Source organism: Octodon degus, unplaced genomic scaffold, assembly GCF_000260255.1.
Source record: "Octodon degus isolate 3935 unplaced genomic scaffold, OctDeg1.0 scaffold00248, whole genome shotgun sequence".
NCBI lineage: Eukaryota > Metazoa > Chordata > Mammalia > Rodentia > Octodontidae > Octodon > Octodon degus.
In genome coordinates, this window is record NW_004524824.1 from 2,466,494 (window position 1) to 2,482,509 (window position 16,016).

Genomic DNA, 16,016 nt, shown 5'->3' on the forward strand with positions numbered 1-16,016 from the left:
TATATCTTGTAATATGAGAAACTACTTTGGCAGTAACAATACACAATGTACTAACCATTGTTACTCTCCTAAAATCTTGTTTTGAGATTTTGTTAAAAATCAATAAATAAATAAGTAAAATTTAAAAAAATAAAATAAAATCAGATACAGAAGGCTAAATTCTGCATGGCCTCGCTTACATGAGAAAACCAAAGTATAAAAAAGTGTAAGAGCACAATAAAGAGGACGGGAAGCAAGGAGGTGAGCCCCTCACAAACCAGAAGGCACCTGAGGTGGGGGGGACAGGGGACGCGCCCCAGCTCCCTGTGCGCCTTCACCGTGCACCGCAAACATGTACTCATGCAAACTGTGTAAAGACAACTACAAACTGAAGCTGTCACCAGCGTGCACACGTGTGGCTCCACAGCACCCTTGCCTTGCTTCTGGGTAACAGGGCCAGTGAAAGCTCCATGGCTGCTTAAATAATAATTAGCGTTTCACCTGTCATTTTTTCTATACTTTCTTTTACCCTGTTTTTAAGAGTTTCCCCCTCAATCTAGGCAATTCATTATTCCCATCTCTTAAAAATAAATAAATAAATAAATAAATAAATAAAACCTTAGATGTGGTTAGCTGCTTTTCTCATTAGACTCTGCCTTCAAAAACATGACACCAAAGAGTGCATTGTGCACACTGAGCTACTTTTGTTTTTCAAAGTCCATTAAGTTCTTATGAGCCTCAATTAAGTAAAAGAACAGCTAATTAGAACAGCCTGTTTCCAACAGACTTAGAAGTTTGCAAGGAAGCCAATTCCAAGACTCGGGCCTAACTCCCCCGCTGCCCCATGTGTCAAACTCCCAGTATGTGAGTCTAGAAAGTAAGTTCATTTTTATTTAAGTAAATCAAGCCACTGTCGCCATGATTCACCTTTACCCCATGAGAGCTGTTTAGAGAAAATCTAGAGCAGGCACAAACACGGCTCATATCCATGCCAGCCTACATCAAACCTGTTACACCTAAAATAGGAAAGGTAGGAATCCAGACCTTTATGACTGCAGGTTCTTCATTTAACTAATATTCCTCACATTTATCTAAGTTTAATTCTAGTAATTACCAGTAATACTGCAGATAGTAGAAACTTCTAATACCAATCACCATAGGTGCTTAACAAGTGCTTGGTGAGGAAACAGTTCCTATAAACACGACGCGACAAATAGAGCCTAGACAACATAGAAATGCTTAATGAGAAAACTTTTAAGCACAATAGCAATCTGTACAGACAGGGCTTACCATGATCCGCTGAGTACCACAACAAAAATACATACTTTAAACAAAAAAAAAAAAAAAAAAAAAAAAAAAAAAAAAAAACCTTGACTTTTACACTGTTTTAGCATTTTATGACACTGGAAAACCTCTTCTTTTTGCAGGATGTTAAATCACTGTCTTAAGCTTAAGAGACTTGAGCATGTACACAAAGCCCACTCACTGCAAGGAGCGGCCTCCCTGGGCTGCTTAGCGCCTGTGCTGCTGGTCCGCGTGAGCGACCCTACTGAGCAGCCACACACCTACAGCCAAGCAGACATGAACATGCAACTTAACAGCTCATCTGCAAAACGCTCCACGCGTACGAGTGACGGACAGAGCAGTCGCCCTCACACGCCCTCCACCCGCCTGTGCTCGAAGTCCTTGTCCTGGCACAGAGAAGCAAGACAACTGTGTCCCCTTACCAGGGTCGGTGTCATCTGGTTCCCGCAGGATGCACCAGCTCCGCCTTCTCTCCAGGGTTTGTTATGAATAGTCTGCACTCTCACCTGCTTCTGTGCCCCCGCCTGCCCTGCACCCCAGGTCCGAAAGGCCAAACCCCTCAGCCAAACGCCCAGCCCTTGCTGGGTCACTGCGCATGTAAAGTCCTGGAAATAAGCCCTCCTTGCTCCAGGCTGGTGTCCCTGAGCTCCTGGATTCTGCAACAGAAGTCCGGTGGGTACAGAAGATATGGGGACACAACCCCAGCTCACTTAGGCTACAGCTGGTAGTGTGGTACGCTTCCGCAATTAAATGAACTTGGCAGCTATAAGTTACAGCCAGGCGGTACCTCCCAATTAAAAATATCTGTTCACCCTCTCAAAATCTGGTTATGCCCACTGAAGAGAATGATGCGCTCCGCTCTTGAGAGACACTGCCATGGAAAGAATCAAGAAACCACGAACCCTGTGTTTCATGGCATCCCCATGCTGTGCTAAGTGTCAGAAGAGAACGGTTAAAAGTGAAACCAAATGAAGAAAAAGCCTTAACAGGCATAAAATTCAAACGAGAGAGGACACGTAATCAATAAGGAAAAACCACAGGCTGTGCAGTAACTGAGACAGGAAGTGTGGGAGCCCGGGATTCAAAGTAACAGGAGGGAGTCCAGGCAGGGCACCGACCCTGATGCGGAGGAGCGGGCACTGGAGGGGAACATCCAGACCAGAGAGCTGGGTCAGGAGGGGCCACGGGAGCCTGGCCACGGGAGGGAGCCTGGCCACAGGAGCCTGCCACAGGAACCCTGAGTAGGAGGTCAGGTGGGGGCGGGGCCTGAGCTCACAGCAGGAGTCGGAGGAAGCTGAGGTCATCACCACAGCACTTGCCTGCGAGCTAATTCAACGACAAAAGGGTCTCTGTCTTACATGAAAGAGAAAAAGGAAAGGTGAGTAAGAATCCTAAGGTCTTTTGAATGACTAAATGGTAAATACATTTTATCACTAAACATAAGGGCAGAATAAAATACAGTACTGTTGACACGCTCTACAGAGCTACAGAGTCTTCTGGTTCGGAGACCAGACGGCCATGTGGCAGGGACAGCTGAGGTTTAAGTTCTTTACCTTACTGTGTGCAGGGCAGGCTGTGGCCTGGATGTACAGTAACAGCACGGAGCGGCTGGCCAGGTCTACTACAGTAATTACTCAGGGCACTCTGCGCACTAGCATGTCTCCAAGCCCCACAACGAACGGCCTTGGGGCAGTCCGGAAGGGGAGCCACACACACGACAGCAGCCGCGAGCGTCCAGCACGCGCACACCAGAATCTGCCTAACACGTGCTCCTCTAAGTGACCTCCAAAAACTGCTTTAACTCTAGGCTAGGCTAATTTAATTCTAGTGCTTGCCTTACACGCAGAAGGCCCTGATTTCAATCCCCAGTGCCACCAAATAAAAATTAAAAAAAAAAAAAGGTTTCATTAATTTTTATTCACAAAAGGTGTTCCCTTACCTGAGAGAAACTGCGTTCGGCCCATAAATCTCTCTCACTGCAGACAAATCTGCTTCCAGCTGAGGGTGCTTGTGCAGCTCACCGTCGTAGCTGACCTGGAAGTGATTCGCCAGGGACTTAGGGGAGAACGCTGGGCAGAAGCAACAGCGGGCAGCTCTGGCCCTGCGCGCTTCCGGGAACGTGCGGGGCTTCGCCTAAAGACCGAGACAGGTCAGTGGTATTTCCACTGAGGTTCCTGGGCTAGTATAATTCATTAACTTTAAAGGCTAAAATCAGATAATTTGAACGCTGAGGAAATGTTAAGTGTTAACAGCAGTGAATTATAAGGCCCATTTTCTGCAGAACTTCTAGACAGGGTCTTGCTATGCAGGTCAGGCGGGCCTTAAGCTCACTTTGTAGCCCAGGATGATCTCGAACTCCCATCGATCCTCCTGTCTCAGCTTCCTGAGTGCTGGGATCACAGGCGTGCACCAACACACTTGGCTCTGCAGAGCTTCTTGAATGAAATGTTATCTGCAAAATCTCGCTAATGATTTAAGACAATGTGAAGGTAAGTAATCATAATAAAAAGATTTCTAAAAATGATCTTAATGTCTGAGAGTATGTAGAAAAATGAACACAGAAGTTACACAGATTTTTCTGGCTAATTAAACAACACTCTCCTACTCCTGTGCCTCCTACCTTGGGCACAAATTCCCACTTGGACACAGGCAGCGGGTCTGAATTCACCTGACACCACAGATCTGAAAGACGAGTTTGCTTACCTGTCCTCCATAATAGAACTCTTCGGAATCATTATCCCCTTCCGAATCTTCCTCCACTGCACTATTTTGTCTTGACTCCTAATACAACAGAGTAAGAAGACAAACTTAACTGCCCCAGTAGTTTGCTTTCTCTTGCAAATAGAGTAGGAAGCGGCCAGTCTGGGGGCAGGTACAGACTTTACATATAGAATGTCCCTGGTGAAGTACAACCCCAAAACAAAAGACAGTGACAGCTTCACGTCATTCACTCAGCTTGTTTTATTATTCAAATAAATTTCTTTAAAGTTTTTGCTCACTGAAATTAGTATTTTCAAATTAATATTTGATACATATAAAAACTATGTATAATCAATTACATCTTCAGCTCTGCTGATTAAACATTTGGCAAGCTCATATTAATTCAATTTTTATTAAAAAGTTCCTCAGCATTATTTATCTCAGACTGTTTAATTCCATTGCCAACTCTAAACAATAATCTAAAAGAAACTTTGAATGTAATAATATGAAAATCAAATTATGAAAATATGAGTCATATTATGAATAGAACTTCCAGTATGTGGAAATTATTTATTATTCTGAATTCAGAAGTATAGTTAATAAAATTTACTTTGCAGTTTAAGCTTTTAATGAGCTGAATCACATCTGTTCTGGGTCCAAAGTAGCAATAATGAAAATTCATGGTGGAGCAGTTCTGTGCAGGCAGTGGTTCTCCGAAGCCCAGGGGAAGGAGGGTGCAGCACCAAGGACAGCGGCTCAGGGAAGGAGCCCTGCCGCCGCACTCACCCGGCTCAATGTGCCTGGACTTACTCATCAATTTAAAATGAATTTTTCAAAAGAAAAGCGGTGAATGAGCAGACACCTTAGGTGCCCGCCCTCACTGTGCTTTGGTTAAGAGATCACGACGTGCAGTCACTAACAAGAAGACACACAAGCGCTCCACCTCTGCGGCATTACTGGATGAAAGCACAGAGTACACTTCGTGGGCGGTTCACTTAGATTTAAGCCAAGCGTCTGTCTGCTTCTGTTACTGCACAGGGAGCGGAGCTTACCCCCAAAGCTAACGCGAGGCCGGCCCCCACCTCCCAGGGCCTAGCACACACTTACGTCTCTTGGGCCGCACACAGCTACCGCGTGCAGCACGGAGAAGGCGGCTGCAGACTCCGGGCAAATTCAAAACATAACCGCGCTATTCTCACGAAGTAAGGAATATAACGTACATACCTCCCCGTTTTCCTTTTGCAATTTCGATTTTATGGATAAGCAACAGTTAATGTCATTTGTTTTTCTTAATTCTGAAAAGTATAAATTGGAAAAATTATTTTAGTTTTCGCTAAGTTATTTAATCAAATGTTAATAAACTTCCTTATTTAAGAAAAACTTTAGGTTATTCCCTGTATTGGAAGAGTTTAAAGTATGTTTTCAAATTTTATGGTTGGGAAAAAAACACAATATGCAAGCTGTTCTGACTTCTTACTGTGCATAAAAATGATGATCCAACTAGCTTAGAAGTTACAGATTTCTTTCACCATAAATTTCATGGTATCTTCACTGCATGGATTTCATGTTGTTAACTGTGTCACCATGAGAGGTAATTTTTCTTTTCTTTTCTTTTCTTTTCTTTTTTTGCGGAACCAGGGATTGAACTCAGGCCCTTGCACTTGCCAGGCAAGGGCTTAATCCCCTGAGCCATCTCCCCGCCCCAAGAGGGAAATTTTTTACAAGAGAAACTGTCAACATAATACACCTAAGCAAAGTTTCTAAAAAGTACTGTGAAACATTCATTTCAAAAAACATTTTTTCAACAATTTCATGCATTTTAGACGATAAGTTGATATGGAAAACCAGACTTAGAGGAGTTAAAGGTAAGTATTTTTAATACAAACTAAAAAAGAAAACCAAACAAACAAAAACCCCAAAGCTGATACAATTTGGAAAAATAAGCCTGAGGTAAGAAAATACCGTGTTATTCTTACCTGTTGCGATTCTATGGAAAATGACTGGAATCGGCTCTGTGGTGACGAGCACGTCCTCGTCATTTTCTGAGCTTGACACGTACGTATTGTCTGGAGGAAACGGGAAATTGAAGGCACAGCTACGTGAGAAAGGGCCGCCTTCATGAAGAGCAGCGAGGTCCCACCCACATCGCTGTGGCTCCAATTCTCAGAAAGGACAGAAGGGACATGCTGCTGCTCTAAACGCAGAAGAAAACTGCACTTTTATACGTGGATTAACTGTAAACGGCCTCGTCGAAGATATCTGCGGCTCTCTGAGAAATGTGAACTTCAGAGAGACTCAGGCCAGTCGTGTCCTGCAGCTCGGCCACCGGCCGCCGACATGCTGCCCTGCACGCTGCTCCATGTCACTACTGCAGCAGCACGGCTGGTGACCGGAGGGAGAGCTAACGCACTGTGTGCAGTAAAATCAAGATCTGCAGCAGGTCGCTCAGAAGGTGAGCCAGAGCCTCGGCTGACGCGGCACCCTCTGTGTTGTCCTCCTGCTTGGCTCTAAATGATGCAAGGTCACACAATGATTATTCCTGCATAACTTAAGTCATCTATGTGTACTACGTAAATTGCATACAAAGCATCAAATGACTAACGCTTTTATAAATTTAGCACCTTCCCCACAGAGAGCTAAAGCATACGGTGAGCTAACTGAGCACCCAGGCTGCCTAGCCCACGTCTCCTGCTGAAGACTGCAGCGCCCGGAGGCAGCTGTTAGCCCACATCTGCTAGCGGTAGTCCTACAATGCATGCATCTGTGACTTACTAAATGGGATAACTAAAACATAAAAAATTCCAAAGGATGGGCATGGTGGGCACGCCTATAATCCCAGCACTTGAAAGGCTGAGGCAGGAAGATCGTGCTGCATTTGAGGCCAGCCTGGACTATAAAGCAAGTTCAAGGCCAGCCTGAACTGCATATGAAACCCCGTCTCAAAAAGACCAGAAAAAAGAAGAAAGTAATGAAAACGTTACCTAGTGTTCCGATGACTGAACAAATGAACGTCAGAATCTTTCTGAACCACGTTCTCATACTATTGTCAGCACAGAGCAAATGTGACTTTTAATTGATAGATATCTAATTCATTACTTTGTTTCTAAAAACAAATCTCTGTACTATTTTTAGTGCCAGAGAACAAGCAAATGGCAGGATACAGCTCAACTGCAAGACTCAACAGACAAGAGGCTCCAGCCATTCTTTAGGAAGGGGAAAAGGAACAGGGTATGTCAGTTGTACGTAACACAAATCACGGCTGCATTCTCTGCACCTGTTAATCACAGATTTTGCTGTATTTCATCTTTCAAACACTAATAAAGAAGTTATGAACTATTGACATTTCTCAAGTGGCATAACGGGGATAAAAAACAGACTTAGTATCACCTTACTGTACATATGATTCCAGTACATGACCAGGAGGCCGACAACTCATGCACATGCGGCCGAGGGCCCGGCACTTCCCGCAGAGTGGCTCCTGGCTCAAAGGTACCTGCTGCTAAGCACAGAGGACTCCATGCGCCAACATCAGGAGAAGGCTGTTACGAAGCGCACTACGGCTATGTGTGGGGAAAAGACTGACCAGGACTACAAGGAAAGACCTACAACAGCCCCCAAAGTAGATGGCTCCACGCTGTGTCACAAGATCCTGGAGATTTTATTTTAAAAAGCCTTAAGAGGCAAGCAAAGAAAAACAATACACTTAAGAAGAAAACAGACTAGTTTCAATCCCCAGTACCTCAGGAAGAGAGACAGAGACAGAGACGAGACCGAAACACGGACTAGCACAGCGAGCAGCTCAACCACAAATACTTTCTTTTCAAAGTGTCTTACATGAACTAATACACAAACTCTCTCCAATTCATCACAGAAGAAAAACACCTTCACTCCACAGAACCCACGAAGAGAGTTGGAACCACAGGCAGAGAGGTGATAGTCTGGAGGACATGCATTGGGCGAACAGCCCTACAGATCAGAATCGTGCCTGAACCGCACCAGGGGCACTCGCCTGTTACCCACCACTCAGGGAGGCTTGATGTGAACGGACCACCAGTTCAAGGCCAGCTCAAGCAACTCAGTGAGACCCTGCCTCAAAATAGAAACAGAATTCAAGAAGGGCTGGTACGTACTCTTGGGAAGGTCCTGGGTTCAGTCTGAGACCTCCCTCCATTGGTCTCCTGATTTGTTTTCGGCCTAACATACCACAAATGCAAGTATTCAGGTCTCATGAACATTAAATGTGTGTCGTGCAGGAGAAGGTGGGTCGGAGCACAGAGGGATACAGCTGGGATCACGGCAGCAGCTGAGTGAACCCGTTGGCACTGGGCGCTATCTAGGTTCTGTTGAGAATGTTCCAGGACTAACACTGTTTTGTTTTGTTGCTAAAAATTTGAACGTAGTGACTTTTAAGAATAACACATGTTGTAATATAATTAAAACTGAAAATAAGAGCCCAGTAACAACCGTGCAAGAAAAATGTGACCGCTGCCCCAGAACCATCCCAAACAAGACTCCAGGCTCAGGCGGCGTCCGTCCACTGGCCAACACACAGATTAGTTCCGTCAGCAGCAGGACGCCTAGAATGCCACCATGTGTGGCAAAGCACGAGTGAGCCTTGTAAGTCAACAGTAAGGTCCCTATGATAATTTGTCACTTCACTGTTTAAAGAAGAAAAATAGACATGATAACAGATGTCAAGCAGATATTTGATAAAGATTTACTGCTATTAATGTTTTGGAAAGGTACACTGGAAAAAGAATTCTTTTATTCTGAAAGCAACCAAAAGAACATTAATTTTGAGAAAAGGAACAAAGATGGCAACTGCCAGATTCACTGTTAAAAATTATCCCAGCTGGTTCTGGGAGGCTACGGAAGTATATGCATTGGAATGGGAGGGCGAACATTTATGGAAAAAGTTGTCTACCCAAAAAGTCAAGCCTCATCACTGTTCTTAGCACAAATACGGACTAATACTTGTTGATGGGAAGTCTTAGTGCATTTCTGATCCCTCTGAACAAAGCCTGCGGAGCAGCCCCAGGACCGCCCTGTGCAGAGGCGGCAGGGTCAGGACTGAGCTGCAGCCTGCTGGGCTGTCAGACGACTACTCCTTAGGAGACGCGACGGCCCCTGCTGTGCTGTCAGGCGGGCTGGCAAGCAGGAGGAAGCGAGCAACGCCTGTGGACACAGGTGGAAGCCCGGGCCCGTGCAGGGCACGCTGGGGTTGCAGATGCGGAACCAGATTAAAACCGTGCCTCAGATTTCCAGCCCGGACACTTGCCTCTCCCATCTTGTGTGTTTGGAAATGGAATTATGCTGCAAGTTCACTAAACCCTTCCTCCAAGGAGAGAATTCAGTTTCTTTAAAAAGACACAAATGATAGATAACCAATGCTTTATTTTAAAATTCAATTTTTATGGGGCCGGGGAGATGGCTCAGTAGAATAAGCACTTCCCTGACAAGCGCAAAGGTCTGAGTTCAATCCCCGATTCCACAAATAAATAAATAAATAAATAAAATTCAATTTTTAAAAAAATTTCCAAGTTGGGCTTTCCGGTGAGAAAAATCTTGACTACCGCTCCTGGCCGCGAGAGGGCGCTGCACCTGAGGCAATGGAGCCAAGGCCCGGCCCCCACACCTCTGCTTGGGGTCTCCGTGGGCTCTGATCTGTGGCCCGAGTTAGCAGCACCATCTCCATGGAGGTCTGCACCTCTTGTGGCTACAGCCCTACAAGACGCCTTGCGGAGGCCATAGTATCACTTATAAAAAATAATGGGGCTTTCATTTTCCAAGCAAACAGCCAACACTCAGCATCAAGAACAGTTTCCAGTAATGAGGGATATTACCACTCTCAAAAAATAATTTTCTCAGCAATATTTCTTGTCTTCATGCTCCCACCAAGGCCTTCCTGGAATACTTCTCTACATCACTATTAAGCATGAGCACGTAAATGGAAGGCAATCCCATTAGAGAGCTGTGTGAGAGTTTCGCAGGAAGGCATGGCTGCGTAGCGAAGCAACAGCAAGGAGGCTTATGGCTTGAAAGATTATTTTAAGGTGTAAAATGATTAAATGCTTAAGGCAAAATGCCCGTATCAAATTGTGAACTGATTATTTTTAAAATGAACTCAAACATGTAAGTATATATGCACCTACGCACACAGAAGGGATGGAACAAGTAAAGCAGGGTGGATTTCTGTTATGCGAGACCAAACGAAGTGTCAAAGTCACAGGTCAAGCTCAGAAATCCGCCTGATGGCAGTGAGGGAGGGCAGCGCTGAGGCTGGCACTGCCACCCGCACCCTGGATCCCTGGGAGTGGCGCTGACCCTGGGCCACGTCTCACCGTGAGGCAGGCGCCCTGCACACAGCTGGCAGAGCGCTTCTGCTCAATATGTATCTGTTGTATTCAGCCAGAAGGAAAACATATTTGCAAGTAATGAGATGAACACTTATAATAAAAAAATTGAAAAAGCATACCTGGATAATCTTCAGATACGTGTACTGAGTAGGATACACTGTTAAAATAGAAAAAGGCTTCAGTTAGTACAAATGTGGTCATGTTTTTACAAAAAATCCCATGACACTCATTCACATATACAGATGTAACTGTAAATGGGTAATAACTAAAACAGCTTAGTGATTTGACACAGAAAACTTGAATATTCACTTTCAATAAGTCTAAGTAGATCTTTCTGGAACAGCTGTAAAATACCTTTTCTCGAAAGATATTTTTTGATGTTGATAACTTCATTTCAGCAATAACTAAGATTTCCTCTTCTGATCATTTATAGACTCCTATTTCCTCCCATTTAATGCATTACTTTAAAAAAAATTTGGTTTTGCAGGGTGTTTGAGGTTTTAGTTTCGTTTTGTTTGTGGCCTCAAACTCATAGCAGTCCTCCTGCCTCACCCTCCCAAGGGCTGGGATTCCAAGTGTGTGCCACCACACCTTGCTTACTCAAAGGTTAAACATTCAGCCAGGCATGGTGGCTCATGCCTGTAATCCCAGCACTTGGGAGGCCGAACCAGGAGGATTGTCCTGAGTTCCAGGCCACCCTCAGCTACACAGAAAGTTCAAGGTCAGCCTGGACTACATAGCAAGACACTGTCTCTGAATATCAAAAACAACAGCAAGGTTGAACGTTCATTTTTTGGTATTTAATACTTCTTCCCCACAATGAGATATCCTTTCAAAAGCCATTCTTAACAAGCGTGAGGGGTGCTCCAAGTGCAGCAGACACTCATCATCAATCGGGCATCACAAATAAATGACCTTCAATTCTGAAAAGGATTGAGTTGTCTCAGAAATGATTTTTAAGTGGCATTTCAACAATCCTAACACTCCTTCACCAGTAACTCCACTGTTTCTGGAAAATTCTCACGAGACCTGCAGGGGCTTTTCACGCTGACCCACTGACCAGGTTGCCGCCTCCGAGGCCAGGCCTGTGTCTGTATCCTTCTGTGGCAGTCACCTATTGTGCAGCAGGAGCCCAGACTCAGCTGCTGTGCGAACGCAGCCAGAGCAAGGCCTAACTTACTCTGAGTTCAGCAAAATCACCTGCCTGTTAAGACAAAACCATCAGTTCTGCTTTGAAGGAGCAGTCAATAGTCTACATTAAGTATCATTTAAAAGGGAATGCAATACAATTCAAAAATCCCGCTACGTGTACACACAGGAAACCTACACCCAACAGAAGAGGACTCTAGCAACGGAATTCACTCATGGCGACATAAAGACAACCAAGCAAGCTTTAAGATGTAAAGGAGAATCCAATCTAAAGATGTGAATAATGAACAGAGCATCAGGGAATTAAAGGGCACTAGCAAAAAGCAAACGTGTATAATTCCTTTTAAAAGTCAAAGGAAAAAAATGCATTTAAAAAAAAAAGGTATAAGACAGAGAATTTCCCAACTAGGGTGAAGAGTCTCAAAGTTAGTGGTAAAGAGTTTATAATTGCTCCAAAAGAAGTGGAGGGTGGGCGTTACACTCAAGGAGACCATAGTAAGACTAACGCTACCTAGAATGAAGGGAGTGAGGTAACTCTCACCCGAGGCCTCTAGATCCTGCCTGTAAGCCTATCAGAAATGAAGGTGAAATAAACTTTTGGATAAGGGAAGATTTTAAAATTTGTCCACAGCAGACCTGCAGTACCTTAACCTAAACAGAGTTCTACCTGAGTGGGAGCAGATGGAAACACACACATGCAAGAGCACTGGCGGGCCCCAGGAACTGCAAACAAAATCTGCTTTTCCTATACAGGTTTTAAAGATACTTAAAGACTCTGGGACTTAGAATGTACACAAACATAACACACGGTAACTGGAGATCCATGACAAGGGCAGGTGAGCGACCGTGCGCAGCTGCAAGGTCTTCACGCATTGTGTGCACAACTCAACGTCAGCCCCACAAACAGCAATGACCCAGTCAGGGCAGGCCGGCACAATCCCCAGGGCACACGGGCTCGCGTGCACAGGGTGCACACACAGGTGCTGGAAAATCCAAAGCACCAGTCCAAACGGATTCTCGAAATCATTTTAAAACAGAACATATAACCCAAAAGAACAGAGCTCTGAGGAACAAAAAACAGAAGGGACAAACAGCAAAGAGTGCAGGAAGCCTGAACTTAAGCAGAGCAACACAGGCATTACATGCTAAGGGTGCAGACTGGAGAAAAGGCAGGCAAAAAGGGTAAGGACAAGACGTAAGATCCAACCAACCATCTGCTGCTTGTAGATGCGGAGGAGACACAGCCAAGAAAGTAAGGCCAACAGCCTGGGAGGATTAAAGAAACAGACCCCGAGGTCACTGCACAGAATGAACTCAGGCCAGCTTGTCACAAGGAAGGTGGGACTGTCACAACCCTGTGCACACCCCAGTAACAGTGCTGCCAGTGCAGGAAGCAAACCTGACAGTACAGTGCGAAGTAGCAACCCCGCAGTGGCAGCTCCGGGAGCTGAGGGAACCACAAGATCAGAGAGCCACCATCCTAGCAGTGCGGCTGCACAGCACCCAGCAGCACCACCCAAGCCTCCGACTCACCTTGGCCCTAGGGCACTAAGCTGTCCGTGGCCCCTGGGGGCAGAATTTGGGGCTCTGAGACTGCCTGTAGGGGCGCACACCACCTGGCCCGGGCAGGCGCAGGTCCCAAGATCCACAGGCACGTCCCAGGCTGGCTGCTCGGTCTTCGCCAACAGTTTAACCAGAGGCAAGGAATACCAAGTAAGTGAGCAGGAAAGAATGCCTGGTCAGGAGGCCAGGAGTGCAGCCCTGCTCTCCACAGAGCAGCAGTGCACCCGCCATCAGCCCACGCAGCATGCCAATGGCGCAGGATAACTCAAACACTGCGTCCACGTCCCATAACCCCAAAGCAGGGAAAGAGGAGGGCGCTGAATGCTCGTGACTGATGGGACAGCAACAGCACGCCAGGGTGGGCCGATGGGGCAGACAAAGGGACCTGAGCACGCACACGGAGAACAGAACAACTTTTAACTTTAATTTATCAGTAGTATAGATTCACAGGAAGCTGCAAAGACGCTGCGAAAGCCTCCCGGGCCTTCATTCACTGCATCTCCCCCACTGCTTACACAGCACACACGAACAGGAGAACATCAGAGACAGGACAATGGCGTCCGTGGCAAGGTCCGCGCGGCTCTCAGCCATCTGATCACACATAGGCACCGCGCAAGCGCGGCCAAGAGCCGCGACACAAGGTGCTGGCCCAAAGACCCGTCATCTTGAGCGACATGCTTAGCCCTCCTGCCACCAGGCAGCCACTAGGCTTTTACCATCTCTATGATGTTGTCACCTCAACAGTGTCAGAAAGGGGTAAGTAGATTCGAAGTGAGGAGTATTTTGAGAGGGACTAATGCCAGTGTCTTTTACTGTAATAAATTTGTTAAAATAAATACCACAAAAATGGATCCACAGAGTATAAATCTCAGTATTTAAAGAACAATTCACATTGTGAAAAAAGTAGTAGAGTCAGCCACATTTACAGCAAAAAGGTAACAAATGAGATTCAGAAGCTATCATGACAGTAAACACAGGGAGCAGCCATCAGTGGGAAGCTGTGACAGACGTGAAAGGCAGCGCCACACGGTGATGCTGGGCCCCAGCCACGGCCCAGCCCAGGAAGAACATGAATGGAGGCTGCAAAGCCCCACCAGGGCTGGAGCCACGCCGGGGGAAACACACTCCGCCACCCTCTGTGTGTCTTCCCATGACTCTCTCACGCAGGCAGCAGAACCGTCCTGTGTAAACCAAGACCAAGCCTGCCAGGGATGCTTCTGACATGGCCATGCCGTGTGACAGAAGGCTGGCACCTTGCCAGAGATGCTCTGCTCTGAGCTGAGCTCACTCCCAGCAGCCTCTGTCTTGACAGCAGGAGGCTCCATTTTCATTCAAACTAAAGTGAAGACTGGCTGTATTCCTTTGCCTACCTTCACAAAGTGGGGCTGTTAGGTCTCAGCAAGAGAAATGGGAGTCAGACTCCAACTTAGAGCCCCATCAGATCTGGGGCACTGGGAAGAGGTCTGTCTCTATGTCTGTCTCTCTCTCTCTCTCTCTCTCTCTCTCTCTCTCTGTCTCTCTGTCTCTCTGTCTCTCTGTCTCTCTCTCTGATGGTTTCAGTGGCTTAGCAGGACAATTACAGACACAAAGCTGCAGGAGCTCAGGAACTTTGTCAGCCTCAGTACAAGCAATTAAAATTTATGGAAGTGAAATTTTGAATCAATGAATATTCTTTGGGGAAACCAATTAGCAAAACACACAATATGTTACATTTTCCACCACCTCAGCTAACACCGAAGATCCTGCTTTACTGCTGCTCATGGCTAAGAGATGTTGCTATATTCATGACCATACCTAATTTTTATAAAAAACAGAAAGCAAAAGTCCTACAAAATGACTCATTGGTGCCTTGTGCTACAGCAACTTCTTGATAGGAAAGCAGAGAGAAAACCACCCGGGCTGTGAAATCCTCATCAGTCTCACTCTGTGGTTTACAGAGCTCTGAGGGGAACAAAAATCGTACAAGCAGACATGGGTGATTACACTAGAGGATCTCACAGGCAGGGCCAAAACAAGTGCAAAGAGCAAAACGTAAGTAGTTTTAAAGGTAACATCAGTCCTGCTGTACAAGGTACATCAAGCACTACAATCTGAAACGAGGTGAATCTAAGGGGAAAGCGAAGTCTGAGGTACTCTGAATTGTTGTTGAGGGAAAGGAGTCTGGAATGTTCGAGAATACTACATCCTAAGTGCATTAGGGAGCGTTATCAAGAACACAGGTCAGCCAATCAGTGTTTTGTGCTAGGGCTTCCTAAAAATAAAACCACAGTTTGAAACTGGACTATAAATTCTTTCCCCAACCTCAATTTCCAAACAACATGGCTCCTTTCTCTCTCTCCTTGTGGCTCTGAGGACAGCTAACATGCAGCTGAGTCCAGAGGAGGCCTCTGAGTGATCAGGGTTTACCTGGTCCTACACTCTGTTCAAATGGTCTGTCTGCTGGCTCCTCTAACTGACCACCAGAAAGCATTATGTTTAGGCTCACCGCTCAGCCCTTACCACTCCATTGTTTCCGCTAACAAGGGCTAAGAACCGACAGATTTGTTCTCTGTCCCAAGTTCGCAGACACATGAACACTCTTTGGAAACTGCTGGAGTTGAGCGAGGTGGCGGGTGCCTGCCAGCTGGCACCGCAGCCTGGGCCTGCCTGGGCAGCTCAGGGTCAAGTGGGGCTTTCCACCTGACAAGCTCCACCTCCCAATCTGCTCAGAATTTTTGGAACTGACATGAAACTAGCAAATATGGGCCTGCCAGATAGCTCAGCAGACTAAAGCACCTGCTTAGGCAGGCGCAGAGACCAGGGTTCGATCCCTGACATGCCGGGCTGGCCCGCCCCTGGGGCGCACACCTGTAATCCCAGCGCTTGGGAGGCTGAAAACAGATTCAGTAGGAGTCCAATCTGTGTTGTGAGATCCTGTAGACCCTGTAGTAAATACAGGAAGGGAGGGAGGGAGGGAGGGAGGGA

General features: G+C 46.1%; 1 protein-coding gene across 1 annotated transcript in view; it reads right to left on the reverse strand.

Annotated features, from left to right (window-relative positions):
• Parp8 (poly(ADP-ribose) polymerase family member 8) overlaps nt 1-16,016 on the reverse strand; it is a 195,422-nt gene that overhangs the window by 72,492 nt on the left and 106,914 nt on the right. The window contains exons 5-9 of the mRNA XM_004646003.2: nt 10,460-10,497; nt 5,961-6,050; nt 5,209-5,279; nt 3,988-4,065; nt 3,224-3,318 (exon numbers count right to left, since the gene is read on the reverse strand). Of these exons, the coding sequence (XP_004646060.2) occupies nt 3,224-3,318; nt 3,988-4,065; nt 5,209-5,279; nt 5,961-6,050; nt 10,460-10,497 (372 nt within the window). The remainder of the gene's footprint in view (nt 1-3,223; nt 3,319-3,987; nt 4,066-5,208; nt 5,280-5,960; nt 6,051-10,459; nt 10,498-16,016) is intronic.